At 43.7% G+C, this 25,350-nt stretch overlaps 1 protein-coding gene across 1 annotated transcript; it reads left to right on the top strand.

Moving 5' to 3' along the window:
- Nucleotides 1-2,790: 2,790 nt before the first annotated feature.
- LOC140716845 (uncharacterized) lies at nt 2,791-24,939 on the top strand. Its single transcript, XM_073029819.1, has 3 exons — nt 2,791-3,195; nt 11,109-11,236; nt 19,029-24,939. The coding sequence occupies exons 2-3, from the start codon at nt 11,149-11,151 to the stop codon at nt 22,793-22,795; spliced, it is 3,855 nt and encodes a 1,284-aa protein (XP_072885920.1). The 5' UTR covers nt 2,791-3,195; nt 11,109-11,148; the 3' UTR covers nt 22,796-24,939.
- Nucleotides 24,940-25,350: the final 411 nt, after the last annotated feature.

The following is a 25,350-nucleotide window of genomic DNA, read 5'->3' as shown; positions in this document are numbered from 1 at the left end:
AAGATGGACTACACCCCAATGTTCTGAAAGAGGTCACTAAAGAGATTGTGACTAGATTCTGGAACGGTTGCTGAAAACAGGAAAATTGCAAATGTCACTCCACTCTTTAAAAAGGGAGGGTGGCTGAGACAGGAAACCACAGGCCAGATAGCCTGACTGCAGTGGCTGGAAAGATGTTGGAGTCTATTATTAAAGATGAGTTTTTTGGGTACTTGGAGTCATGTGATAAAATAGGCCAAAGTCAGCATGGTGTCCTGAAGGGGAAATCTTGCCTGACAAATGTGTTGGAATTGTTACGTACCCCGTAACTGGGTTACCAAACCAGCAGAAATGGAATACACGTTGGAGTCTGTAATTACTAGTAACTAATAAAGTTTATTAGCAAACTAAGTAATACAGTACAAAAATAAAATGCAAATTTGTATATATTACAGGTTAGCAATATACAGCAGTGTGGTAAAAGGAATCAAAAACCAAGCTCCTCCAAAGTCTAGGGGTAAATGAATAGTCTTAGGAGATGACGACAGTTCAGTTTAGCTTAGGTCGAAGTAGATGTTGGTGTGACATTGGAGAGAGAGAGAGTGAGATGTGAGCAGCTGCAGCAGGCAAACCTTCCGTTGTCTTCTTGTTCCGTTGTACTGATGTGGTCATTCAGTTATGACCCCTCTATTCTCGGCTAGGACGTTCTTCTGTGGTGGACTTGTCATTCTGGCATGAGTGGACACACACACGAGCCCCCACCAGTCCTGCCGTCACACTGTGAGCTTTGCGACCCATCTCCCAATTCGGTCTTCCAAGCCACCTTCTTATGGGTGCACAACACTCTTGCAGTTACTCGTGGCTTGTCTGCCGGTGTCTCAGCAGACCCGTCTTTTATCTCCCCTGCTGGGGTATCAGCCATCCATCAACTGACCATGTCCATGTCCATCAAACTGGCCACTCCCTCCTGTCTCAGCAGGCACCTGGCGCCACTACGCTGTGTCAGCAGGGATCCACACAAACAGGCCAAATGTCCTTGGCGTTAAAGTCAACAATTAGCAAAGAAGCCATAATACTAAATCATCCATGGAGCCATAGCTTTAATCCTTGTCTCTCTCTCTCTCTCTCTCTCCCATCTGCAGCAGGATGCCTCCCCCCACCTTCATCTCTCTCTCTCTCTCATTAGCAGCATAGCTCACAGGGGGGTCAACTCTGGACCCCATCTCCACCTGGTTTTCTCATCACACATAACAGAATTCTTTAAGGAAATAACAGCCAGGACAGACAAAGGCGTGTTACTGGAAATTGTTTATTTTGATTTACGGAGGTCTTTGACATGGTGCCACACATGGGGCTGCTTACCAAGATAAAATCTCCATGATATTGCAGGAAATATACTGGAATGCATGGATTAGTTGACTGGCAGGGTGTGAAGAATTGGAACAAAAGGGCCCTATTCTGCTTTTCTGCCACTAGTGGTGTGCAACAGGGATTGGTGTTGGGACTGTTTCTTATCACATTATATGACAATGATTTGGATTAAAGAATTGATGGCTTTGCGGGCACATTTGTGGACAATATGAAGGTAGCTGGAGCAACAGGTACAGGACAAAAGGAAGCAGGGTATCTCAGAAGGACTGGCAGATTGGGAGAAAAGGGCAAAGAAGTGGCAGATGGACTATAGTGTAGCAAGATGCATTGCGTTGCACTTTAGCAGGGAGAATAAAGGTGTGATCGATTTTCTAAATTGGGAGAAAATTCAAAAAACAGAGTTGCAAACAGAGTCCTCGTGCAACATTCCATAAAGTTTACCTTGCAGACTGAATCGGTGGTAAGGCAGGGAAATGCAATGTTAGCATTCATTTTGAGAGGACTAGAATACAGAAACAAGGATGTTATTCTGAAGAATGCACACGAAATGCTGGAGGAACTGAGCAGGCCAGGCAGCATCCATGGAAATGAGTGGAGTCGATGTTTCAGGCCAGGACCCTTCCTCAGGACTGGAGAAAAAAATAACGAAGTCAGAGTGTGGAGACCCTGGAGTTCAGAGATGGGTCTAGAGGCTGGGAGGATAGCCCCCTGGGCGGGCTGCAGAACTCCTGGGCAGGACCCAGACCTCCCAGGCAGGACACAGGGGCCTGGGCAGATCTCGAGGCTCCCGGGCGGGTTGTAGGGCACAACCCATCAGAGGCGAGGGATAGGAAGGGGCAGAGTCCTCCGCCGGGCAACGGCAGTCCAGCCTGGTTTACCCGACGGAGGCAAGGGATTGGAAGGGAGCTCAGTCCAGGGTGACGTCAAGACTCACTGCGGCCGGAAGACTCGGGCGGGCTACGGAGCAGCCCAGTCCATAACTCACTCACAGAACTCACCCTTAACGGTGGCACTCCAAGCGGGGATGACACCCCCCCCCCAAAAAAAACTATACTTAATCCCAGAGCCCCTTATATTCACAGCCAACCAATAGGCATCCGGTGTACCTCCTTGAGCCCAACCGAGCTAAAATGATCCTCAGGTGTGAGTATTTGAGTTCAAGGCGAAACGAGGGGCGGTCAAAGGACCCGGAGTCCGGGGACCGGATCAAGAACCGGAATGCGGACTATGGACACGACCATAACACAATATGAAGTGGCAGTAGCGGGGGCCACAGACAGATGATGTCGGTGTGGGAACAGAATGCTGAATTGTACTGAGTGGACACCTGATGGCCTGAACATCGGTTTCTCCAACTTCGGTAACGCTCCCCCTCCCCCCCCCCCACTCTCTTTTACTCGACTGACAAATCGGAGAGAGAGTGCGGTCCTGCAACTCTGCAGCACGTCAGCTGAAGCTTCCGCTGTTGAAACCAAACATCTTAGTCGCATTTGTGGTTTGATACTGCACAAGACGCATTCAGTGTTTCCCGGAAAGTCTTTGCACTGGAAAACAAAACTGAAAAGCAAATCAGTATATCTGCCCGTCTCCGCCCTGGTATGCGGAGGCGGGTCCCAAGTCATACTTGAACGGTTCAGGGTTCTTTTCCCTCTATATATCGCTACTTACATTAATAACAACTCTAGGATCGGTTTGAAAACACCTCGGCACAACAGATCTCCCAGCTCGGGGATTCTGATCAGAGTCTGACCCACGTACAGGCAGTGCAGCTGGCGTCTCCCGGCGAGACCACTCGAACCATCGCTGCAACCCCTGGTCAGCTGCAGATGGACAGTCTCTCTACAGGTGAGTGAAACGGGGTGTTAGTTAGGGAAGTATTGTTGTGTGTGTAAACAGGGATCAGCTGCCTTTGGGAGACTTCGGCGTGGAGTCTTTCAGAACAGGAGCCTTCGTCCCTCCACAAAAGTCGCCGTATACCTATCGGTCTATGTCACCGCCCTCCTTTATAGCTGTGAAGCTTGGGTAACCCTACAGCCGTCCCATCAATTCCCTGGAGCGCTTCCACATAAACTGCCTCCAGCGCATCCTGGGAATTACATGGCGTGAACGGGTGCCTCACACTGAAATACTTGTAAAGATCAACTGCAGAGGAATTGAGGCCACGATCACCCAGCGTCAGCTGCAGTGGCTGGGGCAAGTGATAAGGATGCCCCCATGTCGGCTACCCCGCAGAGTGTTATACGGCCAGCTACATCATGGCCGACGCTCAGCTGGAGGGCCGAAGAAGCGCTATAAGGATCAGATGAAGAATGCTTTAAGAAAGTGCAAGATCAGACCCGAGGACCTGGAGGATGTTGCTGCTGACCGTAACACTTGGCGACAACTGTGTAGGTCGGGGTTTGTATTCTGGAGACAGAAAGAACAACCAGGAGACAGCAGAAGAGAACCAGGAGAAATGCAGTCATGGTTGCCATCACTACCACAAATACCTGTCCCATCTGCAATAGAGCTTGTGGGTCCAGGATAGGACTGTATAGTCATCAAAGATCTCACCGTTAAAGGAGTGGACGTTGTCATCGGATTTCGATGGACAAACTAAGAGAGGGAAGTGTGTGTGTGCGCGCGCGCGCTGTATAAGTGGGCGTTTCTGTGACCTGTGACACACCAATCGTTGGTTAAAGTTGATATTTCCACTTGTGTGTCAGTTGAAAAAACCAAACCACCCCTTGTTCACGAAACGACTAAACGCTCAATAACAATCTGCTTTGCGCTATTTTATTGCGGTCAATAACGTTAGATCAGCACAGGAACAAGCCATTCGGACCTGGTGTCTGTGCCGACCAGGATGCCAATAGAAGCTAATCATATCTAAAATGGACATTTTGTAGCGATGTACTGCATACAGAGCTAGACACAACGACACGCAGCCGGTAAGTCATTTCGAGACTAGTTTATTCAAACCTCGCGGCGCTGGTTTTTAATCCCTAGTTCCCGCCCTCTCCGGGCGGAAATGACGTCAGAGATGTATTACTAAAGTCTCTTCCCGCGCGCTGACTATTTGTGAGCCGGTTCGCCTGCGCAGAAAGTGGGTCGCCACAATTTCTTGTTTTTAAAATGTGTCTTATTTGTTTTCCCCGTGGACGCTGTAATATGAATTCCTTCCAATACATCTCCATTGTTTCCCTTATCTCTTCGAAAGCATGACGTTTTCCTTGGCAAACAATGAGGAGATATAGTTATTAAAACTCCCACCTGCGGCTCCCTCCCTAGCCACCATTATAAATAATGAGCATGAAGTAACAAGTTAAAAGAGTCTTGAAATAAGTGTAGTGATCCCCTTTTGTTCAAGATCCCGATGGTTGAGGGGTAGTAACTGTTGTTGAACCTGGTGGTGTGAGTTCTGAGACACCTGTCCCTTCTGCCTGATGGCAACAGTGAGGAAAGCGCATGGCCTGGGTGGTGAGGATCTCTGATGATGGACGCCGCTTTTCGACAGATTCTTCTTATGGCTATCGAACTTAACCATATAACAATTACAGCAGGGATACAGGCCATCTCAGCCCTTCTAGTCCATGCTGAATGCTTACTCTCACCTGGTCCCACCTACCTGCACTCAGCTCATAACCCTCCATTCCTTTCCTGTCCATATACCTATCCAATTTTTTTTTAAATGACAAAATCGAACCTGCCTCTACCACTTCTACTGGAAGCTCGTTACACACAGCTACCACTCTCTGAGTAAAGAAGTTCCCCCTCGTGTTACCCCTAAACTTTTGCCCCCTTAACTCTCAACTCATGTCCTCTTATTTGAATCTCCCCTACTCTCAATGGAAAAAAGCCTATCAACGTCAACTCTATCTATCCCCCTCATAATTTTAAATATCTCTATCAAGTCACCCCTCAACCTTCTATTCTCCAAAGAATAAAGACCTAACTTGTTCAACCTTTCTCTGTAACTTAGGTGCTGAAACCCAGATGACATTCTAGTAAATCTCCTCTGTACTCTCACTAATTTGGTGACCAGAACTGTACACAATACTCCAAATTTGGCCTCACCAATGCCTTATACAATTTTAACATTACATCCCAACTCCTATACTCAATGCTCTGATTTATAAAGGCCAGCATACCAAAAGCTTTCTTCACCACTTATATAACCATATAACAATCACAGCACGGAAACAGGCCATTCCGGCCCTCCTAGTCCGTGCCGAACTCTTAATCTCACCTAGTCCCACCTACCTGCACTCAGCCCATAACCCTCTACTCCTTTCCTGTCCATATACCTATCCAATTTTACCTTAAATGACACAACTGAACTGGCCTCTACTACTTCTACAGGAAGCTCATTCCACACAGCTATCACTCTCTGAGTAAAGAAATACCCCCTCGTGTTTCCCTTAAACTTTTGCCCCCTAACTCTCAAATCATGTCCTCTCGTTTGAATCTCCCCTACTCTCAATGGAAACAGCCTATTCAGGTCAACTCTATCTATCCCTCTCAACATTTTAAATACCTCGATCAAATCCCCCTTCAACCTTCTACGCTCCAATGAATAGAGACCTAACTTGTTCAACCTTTCTCTGTAACTTAAGTGCTGAAACCCAGGTAACATCCTAGTAAATCGTCTCTGCACTCTCTCTAATTTATTGATATCTTTCCTATAATTCGGTGACCAGAACTGTACACAATATTCCAAATTTGGCCTTACCAATGCCTTGTACAATTTTAACATTACATCCCAACTTCTGTACTCAATGCTCTGATTTATAAAGGCCAGCATTCCAAAAGCCTTCTTCACCACCCTATCTACATGAGACTCCACCTTCAGGGAACTATGCACTGTTATTCCTAGATCTCTCTGTTCCACTGCATTCTTCAATGCCCTACCATTTACCCTGTATGTTCTATTTGGATTATTCCTGCCAAAATGTAGAACCTCACACTTCTCAGCATTAAACTCCATCTGCCAACGTTCAGCCCATTCTTCTAACCGGCATAAATCTCCCTGCAAGCTTTGAAAACCCACCTCATTATCCACAACACCTCCTACCTTAGTATCATCAGCATACTCACTAATCCAATTTACCACCCCATCATCCAGATCATTTATGTATATTACAAACAACATTGGGCCTAAAACAGATCCCTGAGGCACCCCGCTAGTCACCGGCCTCCATCCTGATAAACAATTATCCACCACTACTCTCTGGCATCTCCCATCTAGCCACTGTTGAATCCATTTTATTACTCCAGCATTAATACCTAACGACTGAACCTTCTTAACTAACCTTCCATGTGGAACTTTGTCAAAGGCCTTGCTGAAGTCCATATAGACTACATCCACTGCCTTACCCTCATCAACATTCCTCGTAACTACTTCAAAAAATTCAATAAGGTTTGTCAAACATGACCTTCCACGCACAAATCCATGCTGGCTACTCCTAATCAGATCCTGTCTATCCAGATAATTATAAATACTATCTCTAAGAATACTTTCCATTAATTTACCCACCACTGATGTCAAACTGACAGGTCTATAATTGCCAGGCTTACTTCGAGAACCCTTTTTAAACAATGGAACCACATGAGCAATACGCCAATCCTCCGGCACAATCCCCGTTTCTAATGACATCTGAAAGATCTCCGTCAGAGCTCCTGCTATCTCTACACAAACTTCCCTCAAGGTCCTGGGGAATATCCGGTCAGGACCCGGAGATTGATCCACTTTTAAATTTCTTAAAAGCGCCAGTACTTCCACCTCTTTAATTGTCATAGGTTCCATAATTTCCTTACTTGTTTCCCACACCTTACACCATTCAATATCCTTCTCCTTAGTGAATACCGAAGAGAAGAAATCGTTCAAAATCTCTCCCATCTCCCTTGGCTCCACACATAGCTGACCACCCTGATTCTCTAAGGGACTAATTTTATCCCTCACTATCCTCTTGCTTTTAATATAACTGTAGAAACCTTTCGGATTTACTTCCACCTTATTTGCCAAACCAAACTCGTAACTTCTTTTAGCTTTTCTAATCTCTTTCTTAAGTTTCCTTTTACATTCTTTATATTCCTTGAGCAATTCCTTTACTCCATGCTGCCTATATCTATTGTAGACATCCCTCTTTTTTCAAACCAAGTTTCTAATATCCCTTGAAAACCATGGTGCTTTCAAACCTTTAACCTTTCCTTTCAACCGAACAGGAACATAAAGATTCTGTACCCTCATAATTTCACCCTTAAATGACCTCCATTTCTCTATTACATCCTTCCCATAAAACAACTTGACCCAATCCACTCTCTCTAAATCCCTGCGCATCTCCTCAAAGTTAGCCTTTCTCCAATCAAAAATCTCAACTCTAGGTCCAGTCCTGTCCTTCTCCATAATTATATTGAAGCTAATGCTATTGTGATCACTGGACCCGAAGTGCTCCCCAACACATACATCTGTCAGCTGACCTATTGCATTCCCTAACAGGAGATCCAACACTGCCCCATCTCTAGTCGGTACTTCTATGTATTGTTGCAAAAAACTATCCTGCACACATTTCACAAACTCTAAACCATCCAGCCCTTTTACAGAATGAGCTTCCCAATCTATGTGTGGAAAATTAAAATCTCCCACAATCACCACCTTGTGTTTACTACAAATATCTGCTATCTCCTTACACATTTGCTCTTCCAACTCGCGCTCCCCATTAGGTGGCCTATAATACACTCCTATCAGTGTTACTACACCTTTCCCATTCCTCAATTCCACCCAAATAGCCTCCCTAGAGGAGCTCTCTAATCTATCCTTCCAAAGCACCGCCATAAGATTTTCTCGGACAAGCAATGCAACACCTCCTCCTCTGGCCCCTCCTACTCTATCACACCTGAAGCAACTAAATCCAGGAATATTTAGTTGCCAATCACACCCTTCCTGCAACCATGTTTCACTAATAGCTACAACATCATAATTCCAGGTATCAATCCACGCTTTAAGCTCATCCACCTTTCTTACAATGCTCCTAGCATTAAAATAGATACATTTAAGATACTCTCCACCTCCTCCTCTCTTTTCATCCCTAGCAATGCATTCAAATTTATTATCCTTTTCTTTCTTCTCCCCTACATCTTCAGGCTGAGCGCATCCCTTCTCCATCACCTGCCTTTCCTCCCTCACACACTGTCCACTTACTTGCTCTACTGGTGAACTAACCTCCTCTCCCATAGTTTCCTCAAATTGATTTCCACCCCCCCCCCCATCTTACTAGTTTAAAGTCTGCCCTGTAGCCCTAGTAAACCTCCCCGCTAGGATATTGGTCCCCCCAGGATTCAAGTGTAACCCGTCCTTCTTGAACAGGTCACGCCTGCCCCAGAAGAGGTCCCAATGATCCAGAAACTTGAATCCCTGCCCCCTGCTCCAATCTCTCAGCCATGCATTCATCCTCCACCTAATTCCATTCCTACTCTCACTGTCGCGTGGCACAGGCAGTAATCCCGAGATTACTACCTTTGCGGTCCTTCTTCTTAACTGCCTTCCTAACTCCCTATACTCTCGTTTCAGGACCTCTTCCCCTTTCCTACCTATGTCACTTCTTGGGACTTTACTCAACCTTTCTAACCAGATCCATTTCATACCTTCTCTTTACCTTCCTGATATCCCTCTGGAATATTCTTAATATTTTTTTATACTCTTCACTATTGTAATCATTTTTATAATCATTTTACATTGATTAAGAGAAATTTCTTCTCTGAGGTCAAGGTGAACATTACTGCATTAAAGTAATTGAAGTCAAATCATTCAATATATTCAAGAAGCAGCTGAATATTGTTTATATCCAATGGAATCTAGAGACGGAGGAAACAAGCACTCTCCAAACAGCCAATCATGATGTACTGCTTTACTCATCACTTGTTACCAGGACGAATTTAGCCTCCCTGTCTTCGCTGTTTTTCGCTGAGTATTCAGTCGCCCTCTACAGGATGGACAAGAGACTGCAGATGCTGGAATCTGAAGCAACACACAAAATGAATCAAACAGCTTTACTATCACTGACATAGGTCATGAATTCATTGTCGTTCAGCATCAGTGCAAAACATTTAAAAATAATAAATTATAACTAATTAATGCAAAAAGGAATAATGAGATTGTCCATGGATTGATGGATTGTTCAGAAATCTGAAGGAAGAGAGGAAGAAGTTGTTCCTGAAACATTGAATGTGGTTCATCAGACTCGGTACTTCCTCTCCACTAGTAGCAATGAGAAGAGGGTATTAACAGTTGTTGAGGGTCCTTAATGTTGGACGTCACTGCCTTGAGACACCATCTTTTAAGACAAGTAATACACACAGAATATTGGAGGAACTCAGCAGGTCAGAGTATCTACAGAGAGGAAAGACGAACCAACATTTCAGGTTTGCAGCATGTGTTTGATGGTGTGGAATGTTCTGTCAGTGATGGCCTCTCACGATCCTGAGCACTGGGGCCTCCATACCAAACGGTGATGGACCCAGGCAGAATGCTCTCCATCTGTAGAAATTTGCAAGTCTTTGGTGATGGACCAAATCTCCTTCAGCTCCTAGTGAAGTGGAGGCCCTGGTATTTCATCAATGTATTAGGCACAGGATAAATCTTCTCCGACAGAACATAATGAGATTCCCCCTCATTCTTCTGAACTCCAAGGAATACAGCCCAAGAGCTGCCAGACGTTCCTCATAAATCAACTCTTTCATTTCTGGACATGATGCACAATGTTTTGTAGATTAACTCAAAAATGCTACTTCAATATATTTTCATTTTAGTAAATGAAACAGTTAAATTTGTACCTTGTAAGGTATTCAACACCTCTTGTACAGTAATGTCACTATCCACAAGACATGCACTTTACGGTTCCTAGTTTCCAAGTCTTCAAGACACTTTCCGTGGTGAATCTTTATAGATATGTATAACACTATCCAATGCAGGGACCCTAATTCTGAAAACCCCTGAATCGAACAGATCTGAATAATAGTGGTTCTCAGGGATTGTCAGCCACAATTTCCCTAAATTTGTGATGAAATAAATCAGCATTTTATTCCCAATTTTCAGCAGTTAACACACTTGTAGAATTTATCATCTAGTACAAGCATGCTGGGGTGGGGTGCCAGGACAGCTGGTTTTGCCTACCACTAGATGCTACTCCTATTGTACCTCATCACTTCCATTTCACTATTTTCCATAGAATATGAAACATAACAATGCTTTAAGTTCAGTGAATTCATGTATTATGCATGAACAATGAGTTTTAGGGAATTTGGGAAGCAGCACCTCGTGAGTTTCAGCCGTTATGTTTCAGGTCCGCTCTCCAGACCCTGGCTCTGTACACACGCACAGCCCACATTCGACATCCTGGCTCCAGCTCCAGATCCCAGCTCTGTCCACACACAGGACCACCGGTCCACACTCCGGGCTGGGTTCCTAATGCACACTCTGTCCTCATTATTGGTCCACACTCCAGACCTGTCCTCTGCCCACATACCCTGTGTGCAACCACAGTAAAATTAGGACAGCCTCACAATTAGACACGTTGCAGATAGCAAAGATTTGGTGAAGTAATGAGTGAGTCAGAAGTCTCCCAACTGGTATTTTGAACACAGGATTATCAGAGTTTTTGTGTATGAGGTCTTGAGATTGGCTTCATTTTTCATCTCTAAACATGAGCATATTCAATACAGTGCCTTATGTGTGGCGACTGAATTCAGCTTTTTATATTTTGTAACATCTTCCGTTTCAGGTCACAGGTGACTACTGAGTTTCCAGCTCTCAGTGCAAAGATGTGTGACGTCATGCAAATGGCTACTCTGGGCCATCCTTTCCAGCTAGGAATGCTGTACGACTGCCGGTCAGACACTCTGATCCCAGGTATTGGAAGATCATCATATGAAACAGACATGGTCAATACAGTGTGGTAGATTCAGTTTACAAACCACAAGGTGGTGATAAGCACACTGCAAGTTTCAAAGTAGTTATGCAAAAGGCCACAGTTGTTCTGGGAATAAGTTTCCTGAAATGTGATAAGGCTGATTTCAATGTCATAAGGTAACACCTGACAAAGTCAATTGGGAGCAGCTACCTGCAGCAAAATCTCCATCAGACAAGTGGGAGTCATTCCAAAGGGAAATATCAGAATTCAGGGCAAATGTGTTCCCAAAGGAGGAAACTTGGATGATAGGGTCTGTCCATGGAGCCAGAGCACATGGTCTTAATTTTAATCCTCATCTGAATTCGCCAAGGAGAAGCACATATTTCCAATATATAGATACTGAGATGGTGAAATTCCATTCTATTTTATTAGTGTGCCTAAATGTCCAGAGTCCTGTCAGGTATCCCATGGGGAAGCAGGGAGGAGATTGCTGGGCTCCAGATGGAGATTGTTAACTATTCGCTGGCCACAGGTGAGGTGTTAGTCCAGACAGGACAGGCAACTCCTGGGGAATTTGAAGCAGTGAATGTGTCAGACCAGAGATAATTTGTCAAAAATTAAAGAAAGACAATAATTCCGTGCAGAGAAGGTGGGGAAAAGGTGGAACACAGAAGGGGAAGATTTCCAATAGGGTGAGAAATAATGAGGAAATGTGGCTGTTAGATGCATATGACACTGGAAGGGTCTGTCTCCTGTGCTCCATGCAGTTCAAGTTCAAACACCGATACAACCTCCAGGCCAGATTCCCATGACCTATCAACTGCTGCTTGAATGACCTTCCTTTCATCATGAGGTCAGAAGTGTGAATGTTCACCAATATTTCCACAATTTGGATTCTATTTGTAACAAGATGATAAGTGACATTTACACCACAGAGGTTTGTAACAGGGATCTTGTTTGGGATCAGGCTGGTGAGCAGCTGTGGTCTCAGTTGGCTGAAGAGTAATTAGGAATGTTCTGGCAGGTAAAGTAACTGTTCTAAACCAGTAAATTAATCGGTTCAGTTGCTGAATAGACATAATTCTACGTCAAAATGATTGTGAGTCTCAAAGGTTGTGTTGTCTGCCTGGTGCCCTGCTTCAGAACATCTCAACTTACCTGCAGAGGATTTTGAAATGGAAGAGGAAAGGGCCTGTTGTTGTGGTCCTTGTGGAAACAAAGGAAAATGTTTTGTTGTGGGAATTGAAGCAACTAGTGACTAAACTAAAAGGCAGAACCAAAAAGATAATGATCTAAAGATTGTTGCCTGAGCCACATTCAATTTGATACAGGGTAAATATATCAGAGAACTAATGCATAGCTCAAAGATTGATAAGGGAGAAATGGGTTTTAATTTGTGGTAAATAGTCCCCATATTGGGGAAACAAGGAGATGTTCTGACGGGCTGGACTCCACATAATTATAGCAGGTCCTAGCAAATCACATAACTAGGGCTGTGGAAAGGCCTGTAAACTAAATATGTTACAGAAGTCTCCAGAATTAAAAACAAAGACAATTTTATTAAGGAATGAGAAATTAACATTGAAAACATTGAACAGGGTGGTGAATACAGGACTGCACATTTTATATTTGAATGAACCCAGCTCAGTATATGTAATAATGTGGATGATCTTGTAGTGGAGTTAGAAATTGGCTGTTATTATGTTGTGGATATCACTGAGTCGATGCTGGAAGAAGATCATAGCTGGAAACTTAACATCCGAGAATAATGTCATACTGAAAGGACAGATACAGTGTCTATGAAAGGTATTCACCCACCTTGGAAGTTTTCATGTTTTATTGTTTTACAACATTGAATCAGAATAGATTTAATTTTGCTTTTTTGACACTGGTCAAAAGAAAAAGACTCTTTCATGTCAAAGTGAAAATAGATCTCCAGAAAGTGATTCTAAATTAATTATGAATATAAACCCAAAATAATTGATTGCATAGGTATTCACTGCCTTTAACATGACAAACCAAATCATCACTGGCACAGCCAATTGGTTTTAGAAGTCACATATCTAGTTGAGGTGTCCTAGCTATCTATAAACCTGCATGCAGTCAAGGTGTTTCAGATGATTGTAGTAGAAGTATACCTGTACCTGAAAGGTCCAACTGCTGGTTAGTCAGTATCCTGGCAAAAACTACACTATGAAGAAAACAGAACACTCCAAGCAACTCTGCAAAAAGGTTATTGAAAAACACAAGTCAGCAGATGGTTTCAAGAAAATTTCTAAGTCACTGAATATCCCTTGGTGTACAGTTAAGTCAATCATCAAAAAATAGAAAGAAACTAGTACAGCCTTAAAATATCTGCCTGCGGCAGGCCATCCTCAACATCTGAGTAACTATAAAAGAAGAAGATGAGAGACAGAGGCCACTAAGAGACCTATGACAGCTCTGCAGGAACCACAAGCTTCAGTAGTGGCTGAGATAGGAGAGGCCTCAGTGCTTCACCAGTCGTGGCTTTATGGGAGATTGGCAGAGAGAAAGCCATTGTTGGAAAAAAAACTCACATTGAATCTTGGCTAGACTTTGCCAGAAGGCATGTGGGAGACTGAAGTCAGCTGGAAGAAGATTCTATGGTCTGATGAAAGCAAAGTTGAGCAGCTTGGTCATCAGACTGAAAGCTATGTTTGGCGTAAGGCAAACACTGCACATAATCAGAAATACACCATCCCTACCATGAAGCATGGTGGTGGCTGCATCGTGCTGTGGGGATGTTTCATTGCAGCAGGCACTGGAAGGCTTGTGAAGGTGGAGGGCGAAATTAATTCAGCAAAATATAGGGACATCTGGAAGAAAACCCGATGCAGTCTGCAAGAGAACTTGGGAGAGATTTACTTTTCAGCAAGACAATGAACCCAAGCATAAAGCCAAATCTATACAGGAATGGCTTCAAACCAACAAAATTAATGTCCTGGAGTGGCCAAGTCAGAGTCCAGACCTCAATGCAATTGAGAATTTGTGGCTAGACAAGCAAAGGGCTGTTCACACACAGTCTCCAGAGCAGTCTCACAGAGCTTGAGCAGTTTGATAAAGAAGAATGGGGAAAAATTGCAGTGTCCAGATGTGCAAAGCTGATAGAGACCCAGCCAAACAGACTCAAGGCTGCAGTTGCTGCAAAAGTACATTTACTAAATACTGACTTGAAGGGAGTGAATACTTGTACAATCAGTTATTTTGTGTTTTATATCTGTAATGAATTTAAATCACTTTGTAGAAATCCATTTTCACTTTGACATGAAAGAGTCTCTTTCTGTTGATCAGTGTCAGAAAAGCAAAATTAAATCCGCTCCGATTCAATGTTGTAAAACAATATAACATGAAAACATCCGGGGGCGGGCGGGGGTTGTGAATACTTTTTATTGGCACTGTAGGTGGGCAGAGGTGATGGTGTCTCTGTTTGTCAGAAAAACAAATTAAATCCTGAGAAAGAAGTGATGTAAGATCAGAAGATGTAGAAACCCTGGCGAGTAGAGTAATGAAACTGTGAGCATAAAAAGACCCTGATGGGTGTTATATACTAGCCTCTGAACTGTAGCCAGGGAGTGGGGTACAAATGACCATGGGAGTTGGAGAAGACCTGTAAAAAGGCCATTATGATGGCAATGTGATTTTCAATATGCAGAGAGATGGGGAAAATCAGGTTGGTGCTGGACCAAGAGAAAGAACATTTTCAAAATGCATATGAGACAGCTTCCAAGCCCAGAAGTGAAAAAGTAATTCTGGAATAGATGTAGTATCATGAAACAGATATGATTAGGGTACTTAATGTAAAGGAATACTTTGGAGGTGGTGACCATAATACGACAGAATGCACCCTCAGTTTGTGAGGGAGAAGCTAATATCAAAAATATCAATATTGGAGTGGAGTAAAAGGAACCAGAGTGGTATAGGAGAGGAACTAGTCAAAGTTGCTTGGAAGGGGACGTGAGCAAGAACGACATCAGAGCGACAATGGCTGGAGCTTCTAGAAGTAATTTGGAAGGCACAGGGTTGCCTCATCCCCAAAAAAGAAGCAAGGCTGAGAAGGGAATTCAAAGACAGAACCAAAGAAACAATATAATATATAGTGGGAAGCTTTTAAAAACCAAGAGAAGTCACCAAAAAATACAATAAGGAGAGAATATATGAAGGTAAGCTAGTCAATAGCTGAAAAGACGATACCAGAAGTTTGTTTTTACAGTTATATCAACAGAAAATAGAGGCAAGAGTAGGTATGGCACCACAGGAAAACAACGCTGGTGAGGGAGTAATGGGGGACAAACTAACGGTGGAGAACCTCAATGAGTATTTTGGTCACTTCTTCATTGTGGAAGACACCAGCAGTCTGCTAGAAGTTTGAGTGTGTCACGTGGCAGAATCAGAATCAGGTTTATTATCACCGACATGTGAAATTTGTTAACTTAGCAGCAGCAGCAGTTCAATGCAATACATAATCTAGCATAGATAATAATAATAATGAATACATTAAAACATTATAAATAGACAAGTAAATCAATTATGTGTAATGAATAGATTATTAAAATGTGCAAAAACAAAAAAGCTATCTATTAAAAAGTGAGGTAGTGTCCAAAGCTTCAAAATCCATTTAGGAATCAGATGGCAGAGGGGAAGAGGCTGTTCCTGAATCGCTGAGTGTGTGCCTTCAGGCTTCTGTATCTCCTCCCTGATGGTAACAGCAAGAAAAAGGCATGCCCTGGGTGCTGCAGGCCTTTAATAATGAATGCTGCCTTTCTGAGACACCACTTCCTAAAGATGTCCTGGATACTTTGTAGGCTGGTACCCAAGATGGAGCTGACTAGATTTACAACCTCCTGCAGCTTCTTTCGGTCCTGTGCAGAAGCCTCTCCATACCAGACAGTGATGCAGCCTGTCAGAATACTCTCCACGGTGCAACTATACAGGTTTTTGAGTGTATTTGTTGACATGCCAAACTGTTTCAAACTCCTAATAAAGCATAGCCAGTCTCCTGCCTTCTTTATGACTGCATCAATGTGCTGGGACCAGGTTAGATCCTCAGAGTTCTTGACACCCAGGAATTTAAAGCTGCTCACTCTCTCTACTTCTGATCCCTCTATGAGGATTGGTATGTGTTCCTTCGTCTTACCCTTCCTGAAGTCCACAATCAGCTCTTTCATCTTACTGACATTGAGTGCCAGGTTGTTGTTGCAGCACCATTCCGCTAGTTGGCGTATCTCACTCCTGTACGCACCCCTGCCGCTCCCCCCACCCCCTGTCATTATCTGAGATTCTACCAACAATGGTTTTATCATCAGCAAATTTGTAGATGGTATTTGAGCTATGCCTAGCCACACAATCATGTGTATATAGAGAATAGAGCAGTTGGCTAAGTGCACACCTCTGAGGTGCGCCAGTGTTGATCATCAGCGAAGAGGATATGTTATCCGCACAGACTGTGCTCTTCTGGTTAGGAAGTCGAGGATCCCATTACAGAGGGAGGTACAGAGGCCCAGGTTCTGCAACTTCTCAGTTAGGATTGTGGGAATGATGGTATTAAATGCAGAGCTGCAGTCGATGAGCAGCATCCTGAGGTTGGTGTTAGTGTTGTACAGGTGGTCTAAAGCCATGTGAAGAGCCATGGAGATTGTGTCTGCCATTAACCTATTGTAACGGGTCCAGGTCCTTGCTGAGGCAGGAGTTCAGTTTAGTCATAACCAACCTCAAAGCACTTCATCATTGTCGATGTGAGTGCTACAAGACAATAGTCGTTAAGGCAGCCCACATTTTTCTTCTTTGGCACTAGTATAATTGTTGCCTTTTTAAAGCAAGTGGGAACTTCTGTCTGTAGCAGTGAGAGGTTGAAAGTGTTCTTGAATACTCCCACTAGTTGGCTGGCACAGGTTTTCAAAGCCATTCCAGGCACTCCATCGGGACCTGCTGCCTTGCGAGGGTTCACTCTCTTTAAAGACAGTCAAACATTGGCCTCTGAGACGGAGATCACAGGTGCAGCAGGGATCTTCACAGCTGTAGATGTGTTCTCCCTTTCAAAGCATGCATAGAAGGCGTTGAGTTCATCTGGTAGTGAAGCATCACTGCCATTCATACTATTGGGTTTCGCTTTGTAGGAAGTAATGTCTGCAGTCACTACTGTAAGGAATAGGTGCTCAGGAAGGTGAAAGGTCTGAAGGTAGATAAGTCACCTGGATTCACTAGATTATGGAGTGCATTGAGAAGTCTGAAAAACTGCAAATGACACTCTAATCTTTAAGAAGGGAGGGAAGCAAAAGACAGAAAAGACAGTTAGACTGACTATTGACTACCGTGGTGGCAAGATGTTGGAGTCCAATTATAAGGATGAGGTTTCGAGGCACTTGAAGGCACCTGATAAAATAGTCAAAGACAGCATGGTTTCCCTAATGGAAGGGGATGAGGAAAAGAGTGGGAATAAAGGGATTTCCAGTGACTAGTGGTGCTCTCAGGGGCCAGTGTTGGACCATGTCTTTTCATATTATTCTGTATGTCAATGATCTGGATGGTGGAATTGATTACTTTGTGGTCACGTTTGCAGAGTGGTGGAGTTCAGAAAGTAGGAGGAAGTGGACAGATGAAGAAAATGAACAAAGAAGTGGTGTATGGAATACAAAGCAAGGAAGTGTATGTTCATGCATTTCCCTGGAAGGAATAGAGGCATAGACTAGTTTCTAAATGTGGAACAAATTCAGAAATCAGAGGTGCAAAGGGATTTGGGAATCTTAGTGCAGGATTCCCTGAAGGTTAATTTTTTGGTTAAGTCGGTAGTAAGGAAGGCAAATGCAAAATAAACATTCATTTCAAGGAAACTAGAATATAAAAACAAGGATGTAGTACTGAGGCTTAGAAGACATTAGTCAATCTGTATAACCATATAACAATTACAGCATGGAAACAGGCCACCTCGGCCCTTCTAGTTCATGCTGAACACTTACTCTCACCTAGTCCCACCAACCTGCACTTAGCCCATAACCTTCCATTCCTTTCCTGTCCGTATATCTATCCAATTTTTTTTTGAATGACAATATCGAAGCTGCTTCTACCACTTCTACTGGAAGCTCGTTCCACACAGCTACCACTCTCTGAGTAAAGAAATTCCCCCTCGTGTTACATCTGAACTCTTGCCCCTTGGAGTATTGTGAGCAGTTTTGACCTCTTATCTAAGAAAGGATGTACCTGTGCTGGAAAAGGTCCAGAAACGGTTATTAAGACTGATTCTGAGTGAAAGGGTTAACGTCTGAGGAGCATTTGATGTCTATGTGCCTGTATTGCTGGAGGTTACATGGATGAGGGATGATCTCACAGCAACATGTCAAGTACTTAATTTTGAAATACAATGAACATGGTGAGGATATTTCTAATAGTGGGAGAGACGGGGACCAGAGGCCAAAAATCAAAATACAAGGATTTCCTTTTGAACAATGATGAGGAGGATTTTTTTAAGCCAGAGGTTGCTAAATCTGTGGAATTCATTGCCACAAATAACTGTGGAGGCCATGCTGGGTATATTTGAAGCAGAGATTGATAGGATCTTGATTAGTAATGGTGTGAAAGATTATGGAAAGAATGCATGGGGTTGGTATGGATAACAAATCAGCCATGATCAAATGGAGGAACAGAGTTGATGAATGGCCTAATTCTTCTCCTATGTTGTATGGCCAAAAATACAGCCTTTGCAGGAAGTCATTCATCATTTACTTCATTTACACAATTGAACTTAATTTGACTGTTTCCTGTTGCTTTATTCCACAGGCGTCACCTTGTGGGATTCACAGACACTCCAGAACAACCTCAGTAGTCGGGATCAGCCCAGCACTGAGTTTCACATCATCACGTTGGACTCCATGGAGAAGAAAGCTGCCGCACTCAATGTGTCGGAATCACTGAAAGCAAGTCTGCTGATTGGTGCAGTGGAGGTGAAAGGATCAGCAAAATATCTCACTGACACAAAGGGATCAAAACGACAGGCACGAGTTACCCTTCAGTACAAAACAACGACCAGATTTGTAAAACTGACAATGAGTCACTTGAGAAAGCTGAACATCAGCGACCCGAGTGTGTTTGACGAGGGGTCGGCAACCCATGTGGTTACAGCAGTGCTGTATGGGGCCCAGGCTTTCTTTGTGTTTGATCAGATGGTCTCTCCAGTAGAGAAACTGCAGGATGTCCAGCGTAATATGGAAGCAATGATTGAACAACTCCCTGAGTTTGCAGTTCAGGGGGAAGACTCACTGAAAATGACGGAAGAACAGAAGTCTAATGCTGAGAAATTTAGCTGCACCTTTTATGGGGATTTCTCACTGAAGAATAATCCCACCACATTCCAAGATGCCATCAATACCTATACAACCCTCCCAAGCTTACTGGGATCAGATGGGGAGAACTCAGTGCCTGTGAGAGTCACACTTTATCCTCTCAGTAAACTAAACTCAAAAGCTGCTCAGGTGGTGAGGGAGATAAGTGTGAGTTTGATCAGTCACTGCCAGCGTGTCCTGGAACAGCTCAGTGAGGCAGTGATGAGATGCAATGATATGCTGAAAGACAGAGTCTCCATTCAGTTTCCCGAGATTGGAGATGGGACAAAACAATTCCGAGAGATGTGCTTGGAATACAAACGGGTTTTCCAGGGGACTTTAGCAAGAGTTTTGCCATCTATCCGGAGAGGTAAAGAGAAGCAAGGTTCACTGGCAGATATACTGAAGAACAGGGAACTGTCACCATTCAGTCAGCAGTCACTGGCCACATGGTTGGATGACAAGGAACAGGAGTTGAAGGCCGTGGGACATTACCTCAGGATGTTTGAAGATATACCTTTGGTGAAATCAAAGAGAGAGTTGGATGATGAACTGATGGATCCAACAATAGACTATGTGGTCTGCTTCACATTTACATCACTGCATCAGGATGAGCTCTATCTGTCAGAGGCAAAGAACTACCTCCAATCTCTCTCAGCTCAGAAAATGCAGTCACCAACTCCTGCTACTGGAGCCTGTGCGACACAACACAGCAAGCAGTGGTTTTGCCATCGGTCTGTTTCCCGAAAAATGGAAGAAAATTCTCAATTATTCCTGGACTTTGTCGCAGCCAACAAAGCAGATGGGAAAACAAAATTTCTTCTTGCGTCTGTGAAGGATGATAGCCAAACAGGAGCATCTATTTACCTGTATCGGGGAGGGTCTCTGGAGAACCCATGCTTTGAACCCCCATCTCAGCCGAAGAGACCAATAGTTTGTCAAACATCACATGACAGTGTGACATTGCAGTTACATCCACCCAGATATGGTGCCGGTGAGATTGTGGGTTACAAGGTAGAGTACCAAGGCCCCCAGCAGGAGGGATGGACATCTGTAGTTACACCTGATAAATCCCAGTGCTTCACAATATCTGGGTTGCAGCCACACAAGAAGTATCATTTCCAATACAGAGCTGTGTCTAAGGTAGGTGTCAGCAAGGCCAGTGACAGCTGTCGGTACATCACTCGTCCTATAAGTTCACTTGGTCAACTGGCCTTCGAATATTGTTCACCAATTACCACTCTGACTTGGGACATTCCAAAACAGATTGGAGATGGTGTTAAAATATTTCAGAACAAAATTGAATACAAAGAAGAGACAGATGCTGGGTCCAAAATGGAGTGTGGATTATGGAAGGAAGTGAAGACAAATGATACACAAAGTCACCATCAGCTGAAGGAGTTGAAACCAAAGAAAAAATACAGAGTCCGAGTGTCTGCTGACTGTGGGGAATCAGGTTGCAGTGCAGCAAGTGATGAGCTTTTAATAGAAACAGTAAATGCACCAAACAGAATAGCCCCAAAACTTTTGAGAGGATCTCCATTGATATCCAAAGGAAACCCTTCCATTTACAAGCTCATCCTAAAGGAGAATACAGTTCATGGTATGAAACACCTTGTGAAATTCTCCTTTGGAAAGTACAATACAAAACACAAAATGAAGACCATTATGGTTCTGGGAGCAACAGGGTCAGGTAAGACGACCCTCATCAATGCGATGATCAACTACATCTTGGGTGTGAAATGGGAAGACGACTTCAGATACAAGTTAATAGATGAAGAGACAGGAAAATCCCAGGCTGAAAGCCAGACATCCTCCATCACTGCCTATGAACTCCACCATCAAGTAGGATTTAAAATTGATTACTCTCTGACTATCATTGATACACCAGGATTTGGAGACACCAGGGGAATAAGCCGAGATCACTTGATCACTGAGCACATCAGAGACTTTTTCACCTCTCGACGGGGTATTGATCAAATTCATGCTGTGTGTTTTGTTGTTCAAGCCTCTTTGGCTCGTCTGACTCACACACAAAAATATATCTTTGATTCAATTCTTTCTGTTTTTGCCAAAGATATTGCAGAGAATATTCAGATACTGGTGACATTCGCAGATGGAAAGCATCCCCCTGTTCTGGAGGCTTTAAAAGTAGCTGAGGTACCATGTCTCAAAGATAAAAATGGTATGCCAGTTCACTTTAAGTTTAACAATTCTGTCATATTTGCCCAGTGTCCGGCATCTGGAAATGCTGCAGGTAACAGTACTTCTGGTGAAAGCAGGGAAGATGATGGTGATAATTTTGATGCAATGTTCTGGAAGATGGGAGAGGGCAGTATGAAGAAATTCTTTCAGGCTCTCAACAAACTTGAAACAAGAAGTTTATGTTTGACCAGAGAGGTTTTGAGGGAACGTGAGCAGCTGGAGATTACAGTGGAGGGGCTGCAGGTTCAGATCCAAGCTGGCCTGAGCAAACAGGAGGAACTCAGAAAAACACAACAGGTTCTGAACCAACACCAGACCGAGCTCGATGCAAATAAAAACTTTGAGTATGAGATTGAACTTACAGTTCCTGTACAGGAAGATATCAGTGGGACTGGCAATTACATAACCAACTGTCAGAAATGTCACTTCACCTGTCACTATCCCTGTAAGATTCCAAATGATGATGGAAAATCACAGTGTGCAGCAATGGACGAAAATGGGAACTGCAAAGTCTGTCCCCAAAATTGTGTCTGGAGTGTTCACTTCAACCAGAAATACAAGTTTAACTATGTAACCAAAAAGGAGAAGAGAACGTACGATGAGCTGAAAAAAAAATATGAGGCAGCCAATGGTGAGACGATGACTCAGCAGAAAATCATGGCGAGGCTTGAGCAAGAGTTTGATGATGTTCAGAAAACAGTGCTGGTGTTTATTGAACAATTATCCCAGAGCATTAGAAGACTTGAAGAGATAGCTCTGAGACCAAATCCGTTATCCACCCCAGCCTACATTGAGCTCCTGATACAGTCTGAGAAAGAAGAGGCCAAGCCTGGGTTTCTGGACCGAATTCAGGCACTGAGGGAGGTCAAGGAGCAGGCAGAATTAATAAAGAAATTTACCAATGTGAATACGTCATCAGACGAACAGAAGCAAAATCCAAAAGAGTCTAAAAAAAGCATTGGAAACTGGTTTAGAAAAGGTATGTCTCTCATTTTTAGTTGGCCGTCTGGTGATGAATAACTGGAAGACATTACAACCATTTCCAAAATGCAAAGTAAATGGTCCACCCAACTGATAAACAATCTGCTGATTCCATTTCACCCTCCATCTTCTCCACCATCTGCCCAGAGAGTTTGAGACCACATCTCTTTTTCTCAATGCTGCCCTTCCTCAGATATGATGCAAGTCCGGTTCTTCAGCTTTTTCCCTGACTCCCTGTACTCACTGTGCAGGATCTCTCCCCCCCCCTCCCCCGTTCTACCTGTCATTGGTTCCACTGTGCACCTCGATCTCTGGCAGTTCACCCTCCCTTGATATTCTTTTGCTGCCACTCTGAGACATACATCTATGCAATTGGGTCTGGATTCACTGAGCTCTAACCCTTTGGATTTGTTGTCTGTGACAATGTCAGGCAAGGGCAAACAACAAGCAGACTGTCCTTTGCAATACATTTTGTTACCTCTTCAAAATGTTACTTAATTGGCGAAGCATCTTCTCTCAACAATACTTTTTTGATAATCTATGAGTAATCACTAACTGAGCAAACATGTATGATTCATGTCATTCAGTCTCTGGCTGAATGTACTCCTGTGCCTAACCAGTACATTATGGAGTGGGTGGGAGTCATTGTCCAAGATTGCATGCAACTTGGACAGCATCCTCTTTTCAGACACCACTGTCAGAGTGTCCAACAAACTGTTGAAATTAAACTATAAATAAAATAGCAATAAATAACAAGAGCATGGAATAACAGGATAACATGCTGCTTTCCTACAACAGCATTTCATGTAGATATGCTCACTTGCTCGGAGAGCTTTACCCATTATGTACTGGGCCAAATCCACTACCTTTTGTGGGACTTTCTGTTCAAAGGCATTGGTGTTCCCATACCAGACTGTAATGCAGCCAGTCAATAAACTTCCACTACACACCTCTCGAAGTTTGTGAAGATTTCTGATGTCACGCTGAATGTCTGCAGCCTTCTAAGGAAGTTGAAGCACTGTTGTGCTTTCTTTGCAATTACATTTATATGATGGGTCCAGGATACGTCCACTCAGATAGTGATTCTCAGGAACATAATATTGATTAGTGGACCGTCTGTGCAAGCTCAGACTTATTTGCTGGGAAGAGAGCATCTTGTTTCAAGAGAAATATGTTGGGTCACCAGAGACTGAAATTGAAGGAAATGAACACACCTGCCAAATACTGATCAGGCTGTCTTAAAACTGGATATGCAGAACGAGGTGAGTGTGTCCAAACGGGAATGGTGATGAGGTGAGGGAGAAGAAGCAGAGAGCAGTGTAACAGGTAAGGTGAGAAAGAGAATGTGGAGAAACAGAGGGAGCGAAGGAGAGGAACAGTGGGGACAGAGAGTGCAAGAGCAGGGTTGTGGAGGGGAAGAGAAGCAACACGGAGAGGAGGGAAGTAATGGGAAATGTGGGAGGGTGGCACACATCGGAGAGTTGGGGAGAGGAAGTGAAGCTATAGAAAAATAGGAAACATGATGAAAATATCAGACAACTATTTCCATATCCCTTCTGTAACAAGGTGAAATTTTCCCCTGTATTGTGAGATTTAGCTTGTTGTTGTTCAATCAGGTAATAAAATGTGTACTAACGTCAGTACCAGTCTCTGTAGTTCTTGCTTCCACTTAGAGATAAGACATAATGTGATTATTTCTCCAAATTCATACTGTAAAGGGGGTTTCTTCTTTTTCTTTGTTACTGTGTATGTAAACAAAATGGCTCCTTTGTTTTGTTAAAAGTAGGAATGCTTTGTTGTGAAAGAGTGCTGGAAGCTCGTTTGGGTTAAAATTTACTGATAACGAGAATTGTATTCCCTTTGTAAACCAATTGGGATTAATGTTGTTCGTTCTTCTGAGTCTGTAAGCTTTTGTTGGCGGGCTTTTGGGGAGTTCGGCGAGAGGGGGTGAGAGAGGAAGGATGTGATGCTGTAAACTGGGCGAGGAACGGACCCCAAGCGGGGGTCCAAGGCCGGGAGGTACCCTGAGGAGAGGAGACGATGATAGATGTGCTTGGTTGACCACTTCGGGTGGTCCTGAGCTGCGAGTTGAGGAGTTCGGAGGAGATCAAATGGTGGCCAGAAGACTTCAGTAATTGAGCTCCAATGGTTGTGCACGAAGTGGTTTGGACTTTGATAAGTTTGGCGCCTTTTCTTTATTTCCTTTTCCTTCATGTATACTGTATCATTATTAATTACTTCGTTATAGTAATCTTTATAAACTGTAATCATTTAATCGCATATGGTGTTTGTTCTTTGGTGAGACGGGAACATCACACAGCATCCACACCAGCTGATTACCCAGTTTGGCGGGGCTGAAGTCTGCTCCCACTAGACGAGAACGAGCTGAGCGAGCCTGAGGCGACCCAAGGGGTTACATTGTGGGGTGCTCGTCCGGATTGATTTCTGTTGGAAGCTGTGTGATCGCCCTCTGTTAATTTATGTCTGCGGCGAAGAGCTAGTGTGCCTTTCTGGGTGTGCGATTGCTGGTTATCACTGCATGTGTGTTGGGTGGGGTGGCTGCTGTTGGTAGCCCGGAGGTCATTGTTCGAGTT

This window comes from Hemitrygon akajei, chromosome 2, assembly GCF_048418815.1.
Source record: "Hemitrygon akajei chromosome 2, sHemAka1.3, whole genome shotgun sequence".
NCBI lineage: Eukaryota > Metazoa > Chordata > Chondrichthyes > Myliobatiformes > Dasyatidae > Hemitrygon > Hemitrygon akajei.
The sequence above is the reverse complement of the archived record's forward strand: the minus strand, read 5'-3'. Positions and strand labels throughout refer to the sequence as shown.